We start from the raw sequence: 23,273 nt of genomic DNA on the forward strand, positions 1-23,273 counted from the left end.
ACACAGAAGCAAGTCAGTAATGTCAGCAGCTTTATTGTCCTTGTATGCCAGCCCTTACCCAACAACACATGTGAGGAACCTTCCCCAAAGTCATGTTTACCATATGCCTATACACTGGCACCTGCTGTAGAGCAGCTGGCTGAAAGCAGCATGTGTCTGTGGCAGGAAGGGAGCATCTTCCAGTGGGCTTCCATAGCACATGATTTAACTTCAGTAATAAAATGCTTACAGTCCAGAGAAGACCTAGACAGATAGCAAACCATAGCAAAGTCATGAGGAGACATGATCCATGTACAAACTGACAATTAAATCAATCGCCACTAGGAAATATACATTTTGTAAAAATGCAGGCTTCAGTCCTATAATGAATCCATTTAGGTGCGTTTCTCTTAATCCAGAGCCCAGTACTGCAGAGCCAGGGTTGCTTTTAGAACAGGAGATGAACTCTTCATGTGAGGTACTTCAATGAAAATTGCTATATCCTTGGCCTAACCTACAAGCTCAGTCAGGTGAAAAGATCCACCCCACAGGGAATCAGAGCCTTAAAACCCCAGCAGCTCCTTAGAAGAAACCACCTGACAAACCTTGCTGGAGTGAGATTTTAAAACACACCCACTGAGAGACAGCAGTAAGAAGCTGAGATGAGCAGCACCATGATGCACTTGCCATCCTGCACCGTATCTCCAGGCAGAGCTGTCTCACACAGGGACTCTGGAATTAGATTTGCTGATGCAGTCAGGAAAGACTGTATTGTTTCTTTGGTTTGGGCCACGGATACACATATAGTGCCACAAATATCAGTCTGTATGCCTGTGTTACTGTGCCTCTGAAGAGGTTCACGTAACATCCACAGCAACTGCAGAGTTGACAGTCTTACAGAACAGGTCTCTTCTTCTCCTTTAAAACTGACACTCAGCCAGAGTGTGACCTCTTTTAAGTCTTTAGTGGAAATGGAGATACATTGCTTTCTTCTACCACAAGCCCCTCTCCTAAAAGATCATCCCATAATTAGAATTATTATTGAATTAACATAGAATTAATTATTGGGAGAACTGTACCTTTACTGTTTTCCTAAATGGTATTGCAAAGGCAGGATTGCAAACAAATCATTCAATTGCTGTGCACAGCCCACAGCAAATTCTAGTAAGTGCTCCTGGAAGTTAGCTGTATTGAATAGTAAGAAATAGCATAGTTGCTTTCTAGTTTTGCATAGGAAAATTGCCATTTAGTGAACTGCTATTTAAAATTCAGCTCTAAAGTAAAAGATTACAGTGATTCTCTTGGAGACACACAGATTTTGACAAAGAACATAAACAGGCTTTGGAAAGCATCTCCACAGCTAAAACCTTTTGTACACTAGGTCATTTGAGGGTTTTACACACAAACATTTAATATGGAAGAAAGCCCAGAAATTCCTCAGAATTGAAGGTGACATCAAGAAAACAAAAGGAGCCTTGAAATCCCGCCTAGCTGACTAACTACATTTTTTTTCACACAGGCCATTGCAAAATCCAATTGCCAGAGCCTTTCTTTTTTCTGTCGAGGAGCCAGATGAGTCTTGTGGAATAAAGAGGGCTTTCAAAATTATGAACTTGGACGCAATTGTTATGTAGTGCCAAAAAGTTAAAGCAGACTCTCTGGGGAAAGCCTGGTACCTCTTCAGAGCAATCTCCAAGCTTCATTAATGAGGGAGAGAGGCTGGGAAGAATTTTAACCTTGATTTCTCAGATCCTACAGATGCCATAAATTCACATGTGCATTGATCATGCTGGACCTAGCAAAGGCTCTGAGGCATAGACAAGACATAAGGGTATGTCAGGGAGTAAAGGGGGGCTGGAAAGCATCCAAGGGAAGATTATTTTTGCTGCCTTAAAAGGTATCACATGAAGCCTTTTAAAAGCCAGGTGCGTAAGAAACTGATTGTCCACTTTGTCAGGGAACTGCTCAGTATACCATAGAGAAAAAAGCATTTTTATTCCTCTGATAGAATATATAGCATACCTAGTCAATGGGATGTGTCATCTAGAGGACTCATTTGAGCTCTCTTTATCCAGTGGTAGTTTTGCAAGGTCAGACAACAAAGTAAGGAGGTCACAAATCCACATTTAACTACATAAATCCGCTGTCAGCCTATTTTAAAGGTTTTTATCTAACTGGAAATGGAATTGCTTCCTACTAAAACTCACCAAACAGTGCAAAGATCTTCAGGAATGGGTGGGTTGTTCAGTGTAGATTCTTTTTAGGAGATAAAACTTGTTTTATATGCAACAGCAGAGTTTTGTTAAGAGTGTCGTGCTTATCAGACCACTGGATCTTTGAAGGCCTGAGAAATACTTATTTTTGTGCCTGTTATTGTAAGACAAAAGAGACTTCCCATTACTGTATGCAGACTAAATTCTCTTCATGTTCCTAGCCAAGCTCTACCAAGAGCAGGGCTTTTTTTTCTAGCCAGGAAAAATTCATTATACCTCCTATTTTGCTAATGTCACAAATCAATGAGTATGGCAGAAATTAAGTTACAGCAATTTCCCCTGCTTCTATGGTATTTCTCCACCATCTGCTACAAAAGAATGTCCTATGCATTGTGTACTTTATGAACCCATTATAATGGAATGCTCTTCTCCTACAGGCCTAGCACCATATGTTGAAGCCTTTGATAGGCTGCTGAATGGAAGTGTTGCCGATTTTCTCAGGTACAGCAAGATTCTTGAAGGTGATGTGAAGACACATGTGAGTATTTACTGAGATTTTCTCCCTGTGATGTAAGCATACAAGTCTTGGAATCTGTGTGATCAGCCTTGACTGCTGGGTAGAGCAGAATCCTAACAGTGGTACTCTGAATTATTAGTTCTTGTAGTAGTAATAACCTGGCATAACACACTGATGACAGCTGGTTCAGGAAGGGCAAAAGGCTGTATGGATCCATAAGAAGAGACTGCTCCCCTTCAAAGGCTGAAGACCATAGTACACAAAATATATAAACATTCTCAGTCACAAGAGATTTGAATTGACCTATTGGCTGCTGAGCCCTTTGCAGGACAGGAACACAATTAAAAACACAAGTCAAATGAGTAGCAAACAATAGGTGGGTCTGAGCAGTGCTAACTTCTTATGGTTGTCTTCTAGGCATATGTTATCATCATACCAATTAATGTAGATATTTTATTCTTTTGATTGTTTTTATTACATCTCTTTCATTCAGAACAATATATCAAACTAAAAATTTATTAGGTTGCATATTTAAATGACACCCTTTTTTACCATGTATGTCACAGCAAGGAAGTACTATGATATCATTTTCTTGATGAAATTACTTTGCAACCTTATAATATCTTGTGATCAGAGCTTGTTTATTTCATTTTATTTTTTAAACCTGTCTTCTCTAAAACTGGTGGGATAGAATGATAAGGGATGGACTTGTCTTACCAATAGCTTACCAATATCAGTTTTGCAAGCGAAACAGACATGAAAGAGCCAGGATCAGTCTGACCTGGATCTGAAGGAGTATGAAGCTTTTATTTTTTTCTAGTAGATGCTGTTGGGCCTTTCTCTGTGTGTAGATTTCCCAGTTCATTGCAGCTGCTACTCTGCATAACAAATGCTGTAGTCAGAAAACCATGCAGTCCTACAAGCTTCTGGGACTTATGCTGCAAGGCCAGCATAAATATTTTGCAAGACAGCCAAAGTAACCAGTCTGCTCACAGAGCAAGAGCTCTGGAATTATTCTGTGAACTGTGTTTTCTCTGTGGTGTTATATGTTCTTGTTAGTTGGCTAGAGTTTCTGACCGAGTTAGGCCTAGAAAAGTAGGAGGTGAAAAGATCAGGCAATAATAGAGGATCTTTCTGTTTCTAAGGAAATGCTGCACTTCCTTTTTATTAGAAAAAGCCTTTTTACCTTACCAGTTATACCATAAGCTACAATGTATGTACTTTGTTCTTACAGATAAATCAATAAATGGGGGTGGAGGTTGTCAATTATCAACCTAACTGAGCAGAGAATTGCTCCCTGGAAAGCATCAGTTCTAGCTTCGGTCATTATATTCATTAGACACCGCTGTTTTGCAGCTGACTTCTCAACACTCTAGATCTGAGAGATACAGAAATGGCCTTAGTACTAACACTAAGCAGGGACAAAAGTTGCATTTAACATTCTAAATGACTGAAACCTTTTACATATACACTATCTGTAAATATTTAAATCAGTAAATGTATTAATTTATGCATTTACCACTCTCTGATACAATTGAGTCAATATAAAAGATGATTAATAATTTATCTGCCAAGTCCGTGGATAGTCCCTAGCATATTGTTGATAGTGTAACGCAAACTGTGATAAGGAGTATTTGTTAGGACTGTGAGCTTAGACATGAACAACTTTTCCTTACATAAAGAAACTGGTGATTCTGGATTGCAGCCTTCTCAATATTCTGAAATCCTAGATTCTGAGTTTACAACATGAAGCAGACTGTGGTTGCCTTATGCTCATGCTTATCACGGAAGCAACATCTGTGCTTTACCTTAACAAGTGGAACAAGGAGTATTTTTATTCTGGGTGTCTTACAGACCATGTGTCCTCAGCATTATACTTGCAGCTGCTGCCTCTTTCGCGTAATGAGCTGAAGGGGAAGGTTGTATTTTATTTCAGAAAACACCTGTTGCCTAGAAAAACCTCACATACCTGACTGGGCAGAAGGGTAATATGAGAGAAAGAGAGACTTCATATTATGCTAAAGAAATGAGGGATTTAACCTGATGTGTTTCATGCTGATTGCTGTAATGATTGTGTGGTTTGTGTTTCTGGTGAAAGGAAGAGTACAGCCATAACAAATAGCTGCTGAGGTGCCCCATTCCTACTTTTCAGCATGCTGTACTCTGAATAGTCTATTTAAAGAGAATAAAATATATTAAAAATATATATATATAAAAGAACTAATAGCTAGCTCCTGACTTTGTTAAACAAAGAGAACAGTGGATTTTACAAAGATTAGTTTATCAAAAAGGAGTTCTGCTTAGACTCAATCTTGAGAGCAGCATATTTTTCATTCAAATTACAGTACATGCAGTGGTGAATCTCTAAAGTCAACTGCATTAAAGAAACTAACCACTTTTAAAAGACAGACAGAGAGAATGGTTAGGGTTTTTACTTAGTCTATTTAAAACAAATTATCCTAAACAGCTGAGAGAGGTCCTTTTCCTGTCCTGTCATTCTGGAATAAAAATCTGGTGATTATATGCATGTTTGTGCTAAATACAAAGTCCACTGCAGACACAGATTTAATGTGTCTCACATGAGGGTTTTCAAACCACTTTCTGCTGTCTATATCATAACTATAGAGCATGTGAAGTCAGTGAAAGAGTGAGGACTGCTGCCAGCCAGCTGTCTTTGGCCTGACATACCAGTGTCTTGGATGCTGTCACCAACTATTACAGGTTATAACAGCCCTGAAGCAGGCTCACCATGTGTGCCAACACTGAACCATTCTTCTGTCAGAATGAAGGAAATTCAAAAAGACTGCAAACCAGACTGTGGGTCTACAGCATAGGCAGTTCTCTTATGCCCAGCTGATAGAACAGCAGTGGGTGATTGCTGCATCAGAGAGACATGAGTCCCATCGCTTTGCCCTGATGCATCTGCCACTACAAAAAATGGGCTGAGGATGACAAAGTCTGTGGGAGACACAGTCTGCCTTCAGATTGTGAGGAAGCTGGTCAAGCAGTTTTGATGGGCTCTTTGCCCTGTCAAAGCAGAGCCAGCAAGATTTTAGAAGGCCAAGAAGCAGGTTTTTGTGATGTGTTTATTGTGAGCTGCTTCACATTGTTTTTGTTTATGTGATATCTCAAGTGGTAGAATACTTAGGCTCGACTTTGAGTAACGTACCAGATGGGACATTATGATAAGAAGAGAATGTACGAGTTCTACAAAAGAAGGACAGATAACGTAAAACTTCAGTATTTTAGTATTGCATGTGGTACAGAACACAGCATAATTACAGCCTTCCTGTTAAACACATAAGCTGATGCTTGCCTTTTTTTAATTGTTTATTTGTAAAAATCTTTTAACCTCCCAACACGATTAGCTGAAAGATCGGATTGTCTGAGTGATTCAGTGATGTTATCCTCTTCTCTCATCCAAGCTATTTAGCTTGGAAAGGAAAACTATAGAAATATGGATGCCTTTTACCTCCTCTTTTCCATCAGCTTCCAGCTGCTGAAATGCAGAACTCAGACAGCAACCAGCTTGGAGCATTCTCCTTATTGGAAGAGACTTCAGATACAATTCATTACATGTATGACTACATGAACAAGATAGCATGGAGCAGCAATTCACAGTACATTATCTAGTCTGCAGGGTTTCTGTCTGTGTGTGCAATGACTTGTTGTCATCATGAGCAGGGGAAGCAATGTTCACCCCACAGATGTTGGTCATATGTACATACCCAGAGTTTCTTTTCTTTATTACATGAAAGCAATGGCATTCTCCTCCTTCCAGGCACAGGCTGTGTAAATACAATAAGCTGAAAGCAGGAGTTATCTTTTATGAGGTATATATGCACTTTGTAAAGTGCAGCTGTGGTTTGGCCTATCATAGAATCATAGAATAGTTAGGGTTGGAAAGGACATTAAGATCATCTAGTTCCAACCCCCAGTGAACTTAAAAAATCCTAGCTTCCTCATTTTTTTTAAAGAGTAGTTACTACATATGAAATAGCTGTATCTTGTCTTTTCCTGTGAGAGAGGTTGAAGAATTAATCAATGACTTTCATAGCACTGAATGTTGAACAGGATGTGCTGCTGCCTGTGATATACAAAAAAACATTTTTGCACTTTCTCTTAGCTAATCTAAACCCAGACTATCAAACCCATTATTTCACTGATTCCTCATTAACAAGGCAATTTGCTTACAGGGCAACAGAATGCACAAGTGTACTCTCGTGTTCATCTTTTGTGCCCAGAGGCTCTGCAGTTTTAGGCATTGTGTTGAAAGTTGAATTAGAGCTCAGAAAGGAGGATGATGTCAACATGCCCAAAGACAAACTTGCTGTCAGGATGCCTTTGCATTTCTGTGGTAGGTATTTTCTGCTACGTGAAATAAACACCCAACCAAGTAGCTGCTACAGGACTGGGAAAAAAACAGAATACATAAAAAAGAATAAAAAGACAGAGATTTTTTACAGCGTACAAGGTACACTCAGCTGAAAGAAAGAGACTGAGTGGAAAAAATGGTACTGCTATCCACCAAAAGTAAAAAAAAATAAAAGTCATCAACCAGAAAAGCAACCTTGGAAATCTGTCAACATTAAAGTTTATTTTCTAATGCTAATTGAGCTAGATTTCTTACGCTGTGTATGTATACGTCCCAACATAAGCAATAAAGAATGTTCACTTTAGTATGACAAGAAAGATGGAAATGCAATATACACAATGTAGCCAAGTGGCTAATCCAGAAAAAAGGTATTCTGTTCCTAAGGATGGCTTCACTTGTGGCCTGGGCATTGGATCTGGCTTTCAAAACGAGCTGGATTTATTGGGTCAGGGGCAGTGGTGTGCAGATGTGATTACACCTCTCAGACTGTAAGACACCTGGGAATAAGATGGCTCCAGAGCATAAACATGAACCTGTCCATCGTGAGTCTAGACAAACATCCCCTGAAAGAGTGTGAGTTTTTCCATTAATTTTGATGGGAGCTGGATCAAGCTGTTAGTTTCTTGACACTGACATTGCAGTAAATAACACTTGGTTGTCTTCTTATTTAAAAAGGAAAGGAAGACACAAAAGTAAAACAGACTCTATTGAAAAATAAATACATGAGACGGTGGCCATTACTGGCCATTTAGTTGTGTATTGCTAGCATAAGAAACATGCACCTGTAAATTTAGGGGTGGAGTGGGCTGCATGGAGACCTCACAGCAGCCTTCCAATATCTGAAGGGGGCCTACAAGGATACCTGAGAGGGACTGTAGCAATAGGACAAGGGGTAATGAGTCCAGACTTAAACAGGGGAAATTCAGGTTAGATATAAGGAGGAAGTTCTTTACTGTAGGGGTGGTGAGGCACTGGAACAGGCTGCTCAAAGAAGTAGTAAATGCTCCAACACTGGCAGTGTTCAAGGCCAGGTTGGACAGAGCCTTGGGCGGCGTGGTCTAGTGTGAGGTGTCCCTGCCCATGGAAGGGGGATTGGAACTAGATTGTCTTCAGGTCTTTCCAACCCTAAGCAACCATTCTAAGAAGTGGGTGAAGGTGGTAATATGTAATGAAAACGTTCCATATGGCATTTCCTCAGTCAGAAACATAAGAAATCAGAAACACAATAAGCCAAGGCTGTCAACAGTTCTTCATAACTGGTTTTCATGGGGCTTCTTTGCATATGGAGTAGTTCCTGACTAAACCCCTAAGTAGGTGATTTCAAAGTAGTGCAGTTGATCAGGGACCATTTTTTGGGTAAGGGTCTAAAACTGTTGGCCCCTTAAAAGCAGGGGTTATATCTGTATGTGATTACCCAGAACAGTGGGATTTTCTGATCTCCAAAGGATGCCAGAAAAACTTTATCAGAATGGTTTGAGTGGGAAACCTTACATGAGATGGCAAACCAAAGAAAACTCCATCATGTTTGCCAAGGAAATGTTAAAAGATAACTCTCTCATATGAAAAAAATTCTGATTGTGAAGGGCTCTTTAATTGACCAGATGAATTCAGAATAATATTCAAGTGTTCCGGCTAGACTGAAGGTTCATGTTTTTCTAATTAATTAATTTAATTAATTATTGGAGCCATTACTCAAGGCATACAGTATATTTCCGGCCATTTGAAGTCTAAATCAGAACTAATCCTATGCTCTAGCTTGTGCTAATTTTGATGTCCTCTAAAAATTTTTCACTGAAGTCCTTTAAGACCAAATTTGAGTCTGTTGGCAGGAAACCTGTTTTTCTTACTGGTTTTCCAGTAGAACTAGTGTATGGACTTAGAGGCATAAGTGTCCCACAGGTTGAAAACCACTGTGTCAGCTTAACCAAAAGTTACATGATAAAATTCCTTGGCTAAATTAGCTAGCTAAATGACAGGTAGGTTTGGTGTGTGGACCAGCTGCACTCATAGCCACAAGTACAGTGTGAGAGTGTCTCTGTGAGCCTGTTGCAAAGTCACTGTGTAGGACACTTGACCAGGGTAAAATCAGGAGGAACTTACTAGGAAGGATTGAAGACATAGAGCTGGCACAGATCCAGAGTCCGTGAGGAAGCCTTGACAAGGTAATCAGACTTCTGTTTTTCTTTCTGATTCAAAGCAGCCCAGGACTGAGAGGGCATAGGTGGCAATCATCTCGGGCACTCTACCTTAGAGCAGTGAGCTCTGTGGTTCTCAAAACAGTAATTTCCAGTAAACCACTGGCAAGTTAAACTATCTTGATTCATCAGGAAAACCAAGATGGAGGAGCAGTCAGGCAGTATCCCTGTTTTTATCAACAGCATGAACCTCGTATTACTGAAAACTCCCTTTTTACTGGCATCAGTCCTCATGGTTCTTATTTCTCTTGTGAAGAATTACGATTTTTCAAGTTGGAGTGGTAACACTACTTAAATCCATTTATTCCAAGATGAGAAATACACATTCATTGACTTTTTATTACATTTTTCTATGTTTGGGGGACACATCTCCCATGCTTCATTGATGGCATTTATTGTTACCTATTATGAGAAAGCCTTTTATTAATTTCAGTCTCATTCTTTCTGAAAAGCACATGCACACTCTTTTCACTCATCCTGCCTCCCCATTCCTGACCTGCTTTTATTTTGCTAGTTGGTGGTTGCAGCTGGTTTGAGTGTATAGAAATGCTGGGCTTGGAAACTGAGAAGGCTGTTCATTGTAGTCAGCAAAAAAAAACAAACAATGAGCTCAGAATCTGGCTCTTCAGTCAGTTTCTAGTTAAAAAGGAGTTCAGTGAATAATGAGAATTAAGCCACAAGGGAAACCAGTGTGCAGTTTGAATGTTGTTTTAAATAAGCTGGGAGTGCTGTCAGGAGTGATTGGGGTAGAATGTGGCCACAAACATGTATTGCCTCTTTTCATCCAGTCTGAATTGCATGATCAATATGGCTGGATTTTGGAAAGTTGAAGAGTCCCATTAGGATAGCTTAAACTATATCCCTATCCCTGCTAACTTATGTTCATCTACTGATATCCATAAATTGAATTATATACTTATATAACTAATCTGAACAGCAAAGCAGTTTAATTTTTGCTATCTTGTTTCATAAGATTAAATGTTTGTTTTATTCTAAATCCCAAAGCTATAATAAAAAGATTGGTTTAGGATTTTGAAGTACATTTTTGAGGCTTAAATATTTCTTTCTTGTTGCTTTAATACATGTTCTGTTTCAAAAAAACCCACTGTAGGTCAGTTCTGCTCTTCAGTCACATCACTGTGCACGAGGATAACTACTTTGCCTTTCAGAAAGGCTGAGGCCCCCTCTCCACAGAAATGTAGGTTTTTGGTGTTTAGCATCCCTGAAAAGGAAAGCATGGTTCAGATGAGAAGAAACATTAAATACCATTATAGATGTGTCATCTTTAAGCTTTAAATTTTCTTCCATGTTAGCACATTTTGGTCAGGGTCTGGGATTCTTCTGAGGTAAAAAAAGTGGAAGTGAAGTTTCGAGACAGATTTTGGTACTGTGCAAGTTACCTACAGGGAGGTACAGTGGGACTACTTACAAACTGAGGTGGGCAATGTCACCAGTGGTCCTGAAGTGTTTGAGAGGCAGAATGTACACAAAAGCATTTCAGTGTAAGAACTGATTTATCCAAGCTCTTTCCCTAAATATAGTGAAATGTTTTAGAAATGGATGGTTCTCCAGTGTTTATATCAGGGAATTTGGTATTTGTCTGACACAGAAGGTCAAGAAATTGGCTCTTCAGTAGAGTGCCCAGTGAACACTGCAAGAGTATTTGTGAAGTGATAACCTTACAAGTGTTGTAGCCTTTTTAATTTACAGAGATAAGCATCTGAACTTCCTAGAACTTGCATTTGTTAAATCAGGGACACGTGAATGACATTCTAAAGCCTGTGAAATCATAAAGCCTCTTACAAAATTTCTTCAGCATGGATTTGGACCTTTAATGAGAAGGGCTTCTGAAATAATAGCTGGGCATAGAGAGTGGGACTCCTTGGCAGCAGACCTCAGGAGCAAACCAGCCCATCAGTGAAATAACTGGAGTGCCTGCGGCCAGTGCAGGCAAAGGTTATTTGTGCAGAAGGCAGTGAGACCTGCAGGTCTCTGAAATCTTTGTGGTTGCTTGATGTGCTGGCTTACAGTGTCAGTTCCATGGAAGAAATGTAGGTTTGCCTTTCCTTGGGGAAATGAGGTCTCTCCGCAAATAATTCCTTGACACAGGCAACCAGGTCCTCCAAAGAATTCTGAACTCAGATGTCCATGGGGGAAAAAAAAAAGGAACCTGAATTTTAAAAATGGTTGATCTATACAATAGCCAGAGTTTGGATTTTGTCTATTCCATACATTGTATGTGGTTCCTATTTATTTAAAGAAGCAATGCACACTTTCAGAGATACAGAGTGTAGCTTCAAGTAATAGTAGAAACTAGAAGCTTTGGAAGTCTTTGAAACTCTTGTACCACAGTTTCTGTTCTTTAATGAAATTCTGAAGTGGGCTGGTTTCATTTTCCCGTCTCTCTTTGAGAAACCTGCTTGTTTTTGCAGGCTAGTCAGGATGGAAAGCCTGAAGATTGAGGCTAACTTCTGTAAATGCTGTGCAGGTTGGCATGCTTGCTGTTGACTCTCCCTAATACTGAATCCAGTAAATTTACAACTTTATCATGGTATAACCTTTAACATGTGACACAAAGGATATTCCTGTAATGTCATTAGTTAAATTAATTCCCCCTGGAAAATTGCACAGTTTTCTGAGTTGTCATTCATTTACAGTATAAGCCTTTCACCTCAACAGTTCCAGGGACAAATTGAAGGCACGTGAAAAACATCTGATCACTATGCTGGTTTGTTTTTTTTTTGTTGCTGTCATTCATCCCTAAAGATTATAAAATATACTATGACAATCTTTGGTTATTAGCAGCTCCAACAAATAATGGTGGCCTAGTATAGATTTTAAAGATGCATCCTCTGCATTGCAGAAAAGTCATTTATTTTTATGATGTTTTATGCCTGCTCTCAAAACATTTGGCTGTTTTTATCAGCTGTTTGTTGCTATGATTATCACTAATTGCATATTATAAAGGCAGAACATGACAGCACAAATTCCACCAAGCTGACAATCCATTTTGGAGATATCCAGTCTATAGATAAGCACCAGGGACTAGAAGATCATGTGCTGCAATGTGCCAGTAACATCTTTTAATTCACTGATGTGGAGGCCTTTAAATGCAGATCCATGACTGTATGCTGTGCAAGAACAAGGCTTTGAAATCTCCAGCAGGTGATTGACTCTCTGCAGAAGCCAGCAGTCTGCAATGACAAAACTTGAATCCTTGAACATTTCCAAAACTTCAGAAAAGAAAGATACAGAAGACAAAACAGAAAAACCCCCTTTCATCTATAAATAGACCACATCTTCAGTTATTTGTGGACTATTGAGTTTTGCACACAATTCTTGGTATTTTTCTATGCTGAATCTTCTGGAATCTCTAACTATCAATACACCACACCTGGGTTTGGAACTTCCATGTCAAAGGTGAACAGAGGTCAAGAGAGTTGCAGATATTTGGGCATTGTAAAAGAGATCCATGAAGAATTTGTCAATCTGGAAGACACAAAAGAAGGCTGAGCTTTGGGAGAGCTCTGGACTTGCTCTTCTTCTCTAGTAAGCGGAGATATTTTATTCTTCATTTGGCAGAATATATAGATATTCTCCATTTGGCAGTAATAAGTAGCAAAATGGCCCTGCAGACAAATATTTGTATCTGTTTGAAGCTGTGACAGATGAACAAAATAATTGACTGCTTCTGCTAAGATTAATGATTAACTATATAACAAAGCTGACATTTAAATAGTATTCATTAGGTTTTAAAGTTAATGATCCCTTGAGAGGAATTAGAACAATTCATGTCACTCAAAACTGGGAGAGCTGAGAGGAAATTCTGGAACACTGGGGCAAATCTTATTGGAGCAAAAGATGCAGAAAATTCTTTATCCAAGGTAGTAATTTTGTAATTAATGTGAAAACAACAATCATGGCTTTAAATACTCCTTTATTCCAGTACATTTGTACAGTTCATGTATCATACAGAGAAAGAAAATGTCTGTAACAATCTACCCCAAACAATTCAATCCATGTCTTATGTCATTAGCACAGACAGATCTGTAAGACCAATATTGTTTGAGCTCAACCAGAGGTAAGAGCTCTGAGTGGTTTAACAGTCAGTTAAGCTTACTAAAAGTTGAAGTTAACGAACCTAGGTACAGATGCTACTCTGAAACAACAAGTAAGTAATACTGGCTAGCACTGTGCTCAGTTACATGTGCACAGTGTTTTATACACGGGCAGATATAAACAGCTAGAGAGACTAGCACTGATATAACCTTAGGTTGGTCCTGGACAAGCAGTAGCAATGCTGAGAAATTTTAGCAGAAATTCCCTAATATAGACATAGGCATGGAAGCTGGAAAACACTAAAAAAAAACACTACTAGAGGATAGCTGATTGGTGGTAGTTAAATGTATCTGTCTGAAAATAGAAAACAAAATATCTGGGGTGGTGTCTGGCTTCATCAAAATCAATGGCAAATCTCGCATTGACTTAAATTCTGACTAGAATTTCAACCCTGTTTTCTGCATGGACCAGTAGGAAAAAGGTGACTTTTTTTTTTTCCCTTCCCTTTCCGGTATAAGAAGTGCTCTGTTTGGACAACTGACTCTTCAGCATTTGGCCCAGTTTTAAAAAAATCTTTATTGGCCAATTAGCTGTACAAAATAAATACTGTCTCTCTGGCTGACCTGGATAGTTTCTATGGCAGCTCCATACTTAATCTAAACTCTGTTCTTTTCCCGTTTCTTGCTTCTCCCTTCAAGCCACCAGCCACTTCACCACTTCGCTTTGAAGAGGCTCTTGGAAGCAGAATGTAAAAGGCAAACTGTTTCTCTTCCTCTTGCAGTACCTTCAATTTTAGAGAAAGACTGGGGTCTTTGCTCATAACAGTGAAGTTCTGTCGGTAGTTGTTACTTGCTGCCAGTCATTGTGTCTTTCGCTAGACCCAAAGGATCCAAAATCATTTCTGCAGAAACTCTGATTAGAACTCTGGACTACTTAATCCCAATTCTTTTCCCTCATGTCCTCTTCACTGTTTGGTTTCGAAATAAAATTATTATGTTTATTTTAGAAATCCAAAATGTATATAGATCTGTATTTTGATCTGCAAATTATCATTGTTAATGTTAGCATTACATATATATAATGTTAGTATATATGTGAAGATGTGTATTATTCTTCAACAACAGAATTCAGTGGATTCTAATATTTACATTATGCTTTTCAGTGGTATGACTCTGAGGAACGATGTTATTTAGGAACATTTGACAAATTTAGTATTTTCAGGTCAATATGGTCATTTTCTTGGCTAAATTTCATGAGGAAATCCTTTATTTGTTTCTTTTGTATTCAGTTCTTTTTTCTTTTTTTTCCCAAAGACTGAATTTACTTGTAACTTGAGATCTGAATGCATGTGACTGTTTCTTCTTGTAGTTTGCCAAACTGTTGTCACATAAATAACATTTGTATTTATTAGCGCTTGGATACCAGTGCGATGGGTAACTTAGACTGAATAAAACACTTAAAATGAGAAGGAGACAGATCTTAAAATCACATCTGCTCTGGAGAACTGAACTTTGCCAAAACAAACTTTAAGCTTCAGTTTCATTGCATCTATGTCTACTCAGCCTGAAGCAGTGCAAGTTTGGGTGGAATCTGCACTCACTACTTCAAACAGGTCAGAAGCATGATCACCATTAGACATCTCTCATAGGGCTCATAGCAATTTTTCAAGCAGTGGCTTCTGGAAAATATTAGTAGTTGGCATTGTATTGTGACAGAGAAAGTTAAACCACTTGCTATTAAAAAGATGATTCTAAATATGTATGAGTCCTCCATTAACTTCTGTAGGCTTAACTGTAAAGAGGCCTGTCTTTGTTGTTACTGCGAGGGCAACAGAGAGGTCACTCACTGTAGGTCAGCCACAGGTTTCAACAGGCATGGAATTCGACTGACATTGCGTACATGTCAGACTTCAGCGCTTCCAACCACATCAATCACCTAACTCAGCTCTCAAACACATCTGAGGTAAAGGTTTGAGACACCTTATTCCACACTTTACTGATGAGGAAACTGAGGTGGTGAATGGAATGCCATACAGTCCTGGCATTCAGGTCTACAACCACAGCCGACTCCTCCAGCCCCTGAAACAAACTGCTAAAAGCAAAGTAGGAAATTATTTGAGGAACTTGCTTCTTTCAAATATTCACCTTAGCTGTCTGGTGATTGCTATGTCCATAGATAGTCCCAAGAATGCCAAAAGGATGACCCAAATTGAAAATTACTGTTACTTCAAAATATGTCCATTTCTATCTGCAGATAGTTGTGTGCAAGTTTGTGGTCTAGTCTACTCCAGTAAATTTAATCATGATGATCATACATTTTTGACACTTGTGCTTCATTACTATCATTCATTATAACTGAAAGAGTTTCAGCTGATTTATTCTGTGGCAGTCTTTTGCCTGAGCCACCAGCTGTTGAGAAAAATCCCCCTGGTCCATTTTCACTCATTAGTCTTCCACTGGATGTGACGGTCTAATGAAAGAGTCATCTGCCTATAAAAGATAGTGCTGTCTGCTTAGTCACACAGGCTGCCTGCTAAATAGAAGGAGGTAGCAATGAAGTGTCACATTTCAAAGACTACAAGAGCGAATTGGGATGGTAATAGACTGAACTAATGCATTCTTAATGAGAGGAAGCTCTTCTATTACTTTACTGGGATGCATGGAAAGAAGTCTTTAATGCTCAGAAACAGTAAAATTAGCCATTTTTAATGCTTTTAGGGAAAAAAGGAAAAAACTGTGACAGAAGTCTGTAACAAATTTCTGCTTGTAAATTGCAAAAACTTTCTAGCATGATCCTTTGCTTAAGATTTAAATTCAAAGGTGAGAGGTGCAAGTTCTCTTATCTCTACACACTAAAAGCTTTTTGGGCTAAATAAATTCTGGGCATACAGCACAAGTGTTGCAACCAATATCTAATCCACTGAGCACTGAATGTTTCCAACATCCTATAGATATAGGATAATAAGAAAATGTAAAAGCCACACTTTTGACACATTATCCTTGTCTAAGAAACTGAAAACTCTAAACAATCCCCAAAAGTAATGATTTTAACCACAGGTAGTCCCATTGTAATCTCTCCCATTTTTAATTTTCCTGTGTGCTTTTAATCACTCATTTCAAATCCATTCTAAATGTGCTGAAGTCAGACTACCAGTCATAAAATCTCAATGTACTTTTTCTACCTTTTCTTGGGCATATTTGCTCAATCCATCATTGCATACTTCTGTCATCTGCTACTATCTCCAAATGATACACATTTAAAATCTCTTCTACTTGTGCTTCCATCTGCCAGCATCTACAGTACTGTGGAACGAAAATACTATGGACCCAATTATTTTGTTACTCTAAGCTACATATATTTGACTTCCATTTAAAAAGATGTAATTCCCATTGATTTCTCATCATTCTCTTTAGCCATTCTTTCAATATCTTTATGTACATCAAATTCCTTGAAATTGGGGAAAAGCATTTGTCCAACAACAGGTAAGTTATATGTCAAGAAGAATGCAGGCATGCCCAGCTTACCCTTCAGGTCACTACCATGGTCTCATTTCATCCATTTATTTCTTTATTGTTCCGGTAGCTAAAAAAAAAAAAAAAAAGCTTTGTTTTACTTTTCTATGCAAGATACACGTCAGCAAGGCCTCTACCCGTCATTCCTTTGCTTCTGGATTTTATAATGCCTGAAAAAAAAGTTCTTGCTAATCAAGGCCTCTTTTCATTCTTTGTGGGTTTCATAATTATTCTTAGTATCTTGCTTTAGTTCTTTATTCATTAGGCAATTCCAGCCCTTTCCTACAATTCCTCCCTCCTGCCCAGCAGGCATAGATTATTTCCAAAAACACTAAGCTTAAAACTTTGTTGTTCTATGAATTTCTGTACCAAAAAGTCTATCTTCTGAGATGCTGAAGAACATCTAAACCTTGCTGTTACTATGTCTGTGTCTGGAAGATTTAAGTTTCCTATGGTCATACACTTTTTCCCTTATTATTTATTTCTTCGTTTATAGAGATGATTACCCTCTTCCAAATCTCAGCCTGTCAGACCATAATATCGTCTTCTCCCCAGACACTGTCCAAGTTGGGCCTCTTTTAACATCTTCCTTGCAGTGATTTTCATCCTAACAAACAGGTTATCTTTTATTCATGCCATCACATTTTAAGATTAATAAATATAATTTGGCTGTTTTACTTTGCTACAACTTCAAATTCGCTGACTTTTATGTATTGTTAGTTGCATCCACATAGGCCTGTATATAAAATTTCCTTGTTTTCTTTTTAGATTGAAGAAACCCCAAGGAGAAACATCATGAGCTTCTCCAGCCTTTCACAAAATTATTATAAATGCACCCATTCGTATTAGATTAATTTAAGAGCATTTGGTTTGGGTTGGGTTTTATTTAGCAGTATGCACCAGCTATGAATAGTACTTTTCTATTCCAGTAATGCTTTCTCCTAGTCACTACTCATCCACCTGAATGAGGTATAGGTGATACTGAAACAGCAATTAGATTCTAACCAACGTGCTTCATGTACAGAAGATGTGAAGTGTTCAGAATAACCCCAAAAGGCCACAGATTTGAACAGTAGGGAGCACCTGTAAGTGTAGAGATTTACCTCCCCTCCGCACTGTTAGCATATAAACATGTTGTCACATGCAGCTTTAACCCGAATTATAGAGTTCTGTGGGAGAAAATTGTACAAAAACCTTCACCTACCATCTTTCATAGCCATTAGTCTTAGGGTGTGCTGACAGAGGACAGGCAAGGAATGAACTACAGCATAGTGCCTCAGCAAATATATCCACAGCCTAAGTTACAGTTCAACAGATAGTTTGCAGGTTGCTGTTCTTGACACTAATAAATTGTTTTCATGCGCTCAGGCCTAAACACCACCATTAAAATCCTGAGACATTTTCTGTTGTGTTAAAATTAAGTTCTGTGACTGATCTTATAAATGATAACCAAAAGACTGCATATCAACTAGTTTGATTTCCTCTCTGAAGAAGATAGGGAACTTAACCTTAGATTTCAAAAAAAAATTTATAGCTAAGCTAGTTCTGTAGTACATTTTTTCCAGTCAGTGTTGCTGTGATTTAGATGAGAAGCGGCAAGAAAGATTTGAGCTGTCACACTTGACTTTGAGCTGCCAAGAAGAGGTATTGGAGGTTACAGGCTAAGCTTTAATTTATATTCCTCCTTTTGTTACAGGCAGAGATGGTACGTGCAGCTTTCCAAGCGCAGAGATCTTTCCTGGTGTTAGCATCCCAATGTCAAGAGCCTCAAGAGGTAAGAAAAGTGACCTAGAGTTGCAAGAGGCAATGTATTAAAAAGGCTGTGCTCCTATATGTTATCAGTTCCTGCACTTGCTTTTATTTGTTACTTTATTTATGGGGTGCACTTAGAGGCTTGCTTTCAGTTTTATTACCATGGTGCTGTAATAATGAGAAAGGCATGGTGCAGAGTTAAGAATCTTTTCTGTACCAATACACATAAGATCATTGAAGAAACCATAGGAGGTTTCCACTTCACAGCTGTAAGTGGGATCAGTGTTTCCCTGGAAGCTGGAAATGCCATGGAATAGAACAGCTTTATGCTAGCACCGCACGCCCCGCCTCCCCCCCGGATGCTGTATGACAGACTTTGAAGTCAGGGGATAAGCTAGTGAGAGGAAAATCAGTACTGGCCCACAGACTCAGTATTCTCCAAGCTGAGGTCCAGGTTAGGCCAATTCTGGTAGGAAGGCAAAGCATATTGCCAAGAAAATGAAAAAACAATTTATATCAAGTTGATTTATATACTTATTTTAGTGTCAGCTATTTAAATCCTCCCCTAGAAAACTCAGGAAAGCTGTGGAGCTGTTACGAAATCGCATTTATAGTTTCTAGAGGGCACAAGGTTTTGACCAGTAGCACTGTATCATTCCTGTGAATAGTGATTATGTAGCCCTTCTGTGGGACCATCCTTGAACCTTCCTTTCTGGAGCGTGAAGAGAGTGAAGACTTCACTTGCAGTGTTTCTCTGGAAGCTAGAAATGCCATGCAATAGAACAGCTTTTTGCTAGCCCCCCCCCCCGGGATGCTATATGGCCTTCAGTTGTGTCTTTTTCCACTAGCTCCCCACTCCATAGTGCATGAAACTGTATTTTCAAATCAGAACTCTCAGCAACTGATATAAATTACTTTAGTTTTGCTGTAACTATTGTTCTTAGAGACACAAATTAAAAGATTTTCTAATCAGTATGTTTGAATGGCAAAGATACTCAAGGAAAAAAAAAAAAAAAGCAAGCCACAGATATTCCAGGCAAGACTTCAGATTTATAGAGCTCCAAGCAAGAAGGGATCAGTTGTTCTTCCAGCTGTCCCTGATCTCAGAGAGTAAAAGTGGGTCACGACTCATGGAGAACAGGCAAAATTCCCATTGGTACAAGCCTCAGGCAGTCATTTATATTGTCTGCAAATACAATTGCACCCAGTGGCCCATGAAACTCTTCATACTCATAGGTAAAATATTCCCCAATGAACAGATTCTAATGACCCACAATGTAATGTGAAGTTATGAAGTATTCGTATTGTCTGAGCTCTGGTAAGAGTAGAAATTATGACTCGGCTTGACCTCCTGTGCTGATGTGCTATCAGTATGATTTTCTCTGCTTTTCAAGTGAGAATGGCAATGGCTTCTCCCCACTTTCACCCTTACATTTTCTGACTTCAAGTCTAGGCTTTGAGATCTTTTAAACTGTCAAGTTCATAAACTTTAATTTAAAAATGCAACAAAACAAACAAAAATATGTAGAAAGAGTTTCTCCAGGAATCCAGAATGACAGTAATGGAAGCATTAAAAAAAGCAATACATAATAAAAACCTTGGCCATGTGTATCCATACATCTTAGTTGCATGTTATCAGGCTTGCACAGATTTCTGCAACTTGTTAAAGGCAAGAAAGTATACTTTTATCCTTTAACTGTCTTTTAGGACTGAGGAAATGCCACATGACACATGTGTACACATCATTCCATAGTTAAAATACCAGGAATACTAAAAAGTAAAGTTTCTTTCTCACTAAGGACAAGCACAGTCCAGTTACTTAAGTTTTGTTAAAATAAAGACTGCTAGGTACACATTTTTTATAGGCAAACATATGTTGTTATTCATTCCTGTTCTCTTCTTTCCATGTATTTTCTGCACAGGTACATTCAGCTATACTATAGATAGACTTAAAAATAATTGAAAGCTGCCTGCTTTGTGCAACTTGAGCAGTATTTTCAACTGCAGAAAGTGATAGTTCCAGACACTAGGCTTTTTATATCTCCATAGCAGTGGGGAAAAAAAAGCCCTACTGTAAAGCCATATTGGTTAACCATTTTGAAAAAGCTGGTTATCATCAACTAACACAGAAGAAGGAAAGAAGCAGGGGTCCTTCCCCTCACCCCCAGGACCTTGTTGATGTGATGTCATGTAGGTTCTGGTTGTATTTATAGCCTAGAGCCATGGAGTCAGTGTGGAATCCAAACAGGAAAGCTAATCATTAGTGTACCAGAATGCAGAGAGTAGAGAAAAGCAAATGAAGATGACAGCATATCTATAAATGCAAGAGAAAAGAGAGTAATTCTGTCATTCAGCTGTCTAGACTGTTTGCTTTATAATGTAAAGCTGTGAATGAGCCAGCGAGCTGCGATTATGGCATAGTAGCTTTGTAGACATTCAGAGACAGCGGTGTGGAGACTGAGGGGATTTACTGAGTTCCTGTCATGTTGGGATGTCATACATGGTGCCTTTAAAAAAAAGAAGAGGGAGGGAAAATGCCCTGGGAAAATAAATTAGCTCAGCTCTTGCAGCTTACAAGCTAATGAATAAGGAATTCAAACAAAAAGAAAGCTCCTACATGTATAATAATCCTTAGATTTTTTTTTGTGCTCAGCAAAGAGAGACATGTATCTTGTACAAAAGCAGTATTTTTTCCCCTCTATGAAAACGTTGAAGCCCTAGTATTCATTTAGGTCTTTAACTCCTGCTATGAGTCACTAGGAGACATTTTCAAACAGTTAAGTTTGCTGAAGTTGCTTTGGCAGAGCTTTGCCTCTTGTTAATAATGTTGATATTTTTTCATTTGGAATCTGTTGCAGTGCACAGCCTTGTATTATCTGTGTATGTGAAAATAGTAGGAGCTGAGAAGGTAATTCCAGCTGGCATGCCAATCCAGCATCAACTGCAATAAATTACTTTGCAGAGAGCATGTTCTGTTACTTTTTATGGTCATGTTCTATATTTGTATGTGCAGTGGAAGAGATCACATGACAAAACCACCGGTTGATATTCCTGTTTGTGTATGTCCCAGCTAATGACTGCTGGATACAGGCTCATTCAGCAGGATGGGATTCTTGAGTTCATCCACTTACTAAAAATCATTTTCTGACGCCAAACTTCAAATATTAAAGCCAAAAAATGTCTCTTATAAATTGTTTACTATACATAGATAGTACAGAGAAGATGGAGAAGGGAAATAAATTAGGATATTGCTGCATTCTGTGAGAAGTTGTTTAAAAGGTGTTTCAAGACCATACATTTACAAGTTGCTTGAGCGATTCAGAACATGGATTTTAACACAAACCTTCACAAAACTTTATTCCATATACTCTAAGCCACATATAATTCTGACTGAAACATTATTTTTTTAATTGATTAATAATTGTAAAAGTTATTAGTGTCCTTGAGCAAGTTTATCCGTTTAATTTATGGTCATGAATACTAACGTACAAGATCACTGCTCAGAGTCACTGCACTGAAGTCTTTGTGAATGGTAACTTACATACTGACTTCATGAGTTGTTTCATTTCACTTTAAGAGTTCAAACAATTTTGAGAGTTGCTAGACGGCGTGAGCGATCCGTTGTTCCTATAATGGGAACCAGTTAATGAGATAAGTTTTTCTGTGAATCAATATAAACATATCCAGATGAGCACATTTGTGGTTAAGAAGTCCTACAGATTTAAATGACAGATGCAGTTCAGACTATAAATGAGTATGTAATTTCTTATTAAAAAATAATGCTGAGTTCATATGACTGCCAGAGTTTATGGATTTAGTAACTAACACTGTGCAGACAAACATTCCAACTAAATACCTATCTCAAACATCCAGATTCAGCACACCGGTGGAAGGAAAGGGGTGGAAAAAGTGAGAGGTAAAGGAGAGCTTTCCCTTTTTTCCCAGAAAAGGGGGAAAAAAAAACCTACTGAAACCCAAGAAACTGCATTTGAAGTTAGACTTTGAGGCATGAGATCAAATCCTAAGGCTTTTAATTTTTTATAGCCAAGCAAAAAATCTATTGTAGGGTAGAACAGTTGTGGCAATTTCTTTGAATAAGGGATTCATTCTCAGAATTTCTGTATAGAAATCAAAGATGAAGATTTACAGTTCCCTGCTCTCTGTCAGTGTAAGATGGTTCTTTTTTTTTTTTCTCCCTTCTATTATTGAAGTACTTCAGTAACAGGACTCCTGACACTTCTTATTCTGCATCCTAGCAGCATTTTTGTTCTAATTACCTTGATTTGTTCATGTCATTCCATTTCCCACTACTTTTCCTCATATTTACTGGGATCACCCTTACTGTTTTCCAGAAATATAAAGAGCAGGATACTCCTCACGTTGCTAATTTATTACTTAAGCAAAAGAGTTTGAGCCAATTTTTGTTGCCATTCTACTCAGTTGACTGCTGCAAACCTGCACCTCTGTATCTAGAAATAGCTTAAGGAAGAATTTGGTCCAGTCCTTTTAAGGTCCTCAGGTCTTACAGAAGGTGTCAAGAGTGACATGGTCAGAGCCTGAGAGTGCTGAGCTCCGAAGTGAGCCCCTTCCCCCTCCTTTCCTCTGAAATCTTGACAAAACATTAACATATTTCTGTTATCAGCAAGCCTACAACTGCACACGACATGTGGT

At 38.5% G+C, this 23,273-nt stretch overlaps 1 protein-coding gene and 1 long non-coding RNA gene across 3 annotated transcripts in view; one reads left to right on the forward strand and one right to left on the reverse strand.

Annotated features, from left to right (window-relative positions):
• The window catches only part of CAP2 (cyclase associated actin cytoskeleton regulatory protein 2), a 67,246-nt gene that overhangs the window by 12,463 nt on the left and 31,510 nt on the right, over window positions 1–23,273 (forward strand). For both annotated transcript variants that reach the window (XM_057424363.1, XM_057424364.1), the window contains exons 3-4: window positions 2,630–2,730; window positions 18,547–18,624. In XM_057424363.1, the coding sequence (XP_057280346.1) occupies window positions 2,630–2,730; window positions 18,547–18,624 (179 nt within the window). The remainder of the gene's footprint in view (window positions 1–2,629; window positions 2,731–18,546; window positions 18,625–23,273) is intronic.
• LOC130607341 (uncharacterized) lies at window positions 12,333–12,769 on the reverse strand. The gene is made up of 2 exons (XR_008974223.1): window positions 12,674–12,769; window positions 12,333–12,473 (listed from the first exon to the last, which is right to left on the reverse strand). It is a non-coding gene; the product is annotated as an uncharacterized LOC130607341 (long non-coding RNA).

This window comes from Pezoporus wallicus, unplaced genomic scaffold (genome assembly GCF_028554395.1).
Source record: "Pezoporus wallicus isolate ANWC-B61680 ecotype Strahan unplaced genomic scaffold, APGP_CSIRO_Pwel_v1 contig_5485, whole genome shotgun sequence".
In the NCBI taxonomy this organism is placed as follows: Eukaryota; Metazoa; Chordata; class Aves; order Psittaciformes; family Psittacidae; genus Pezoporus; species Pezoporus wallicus.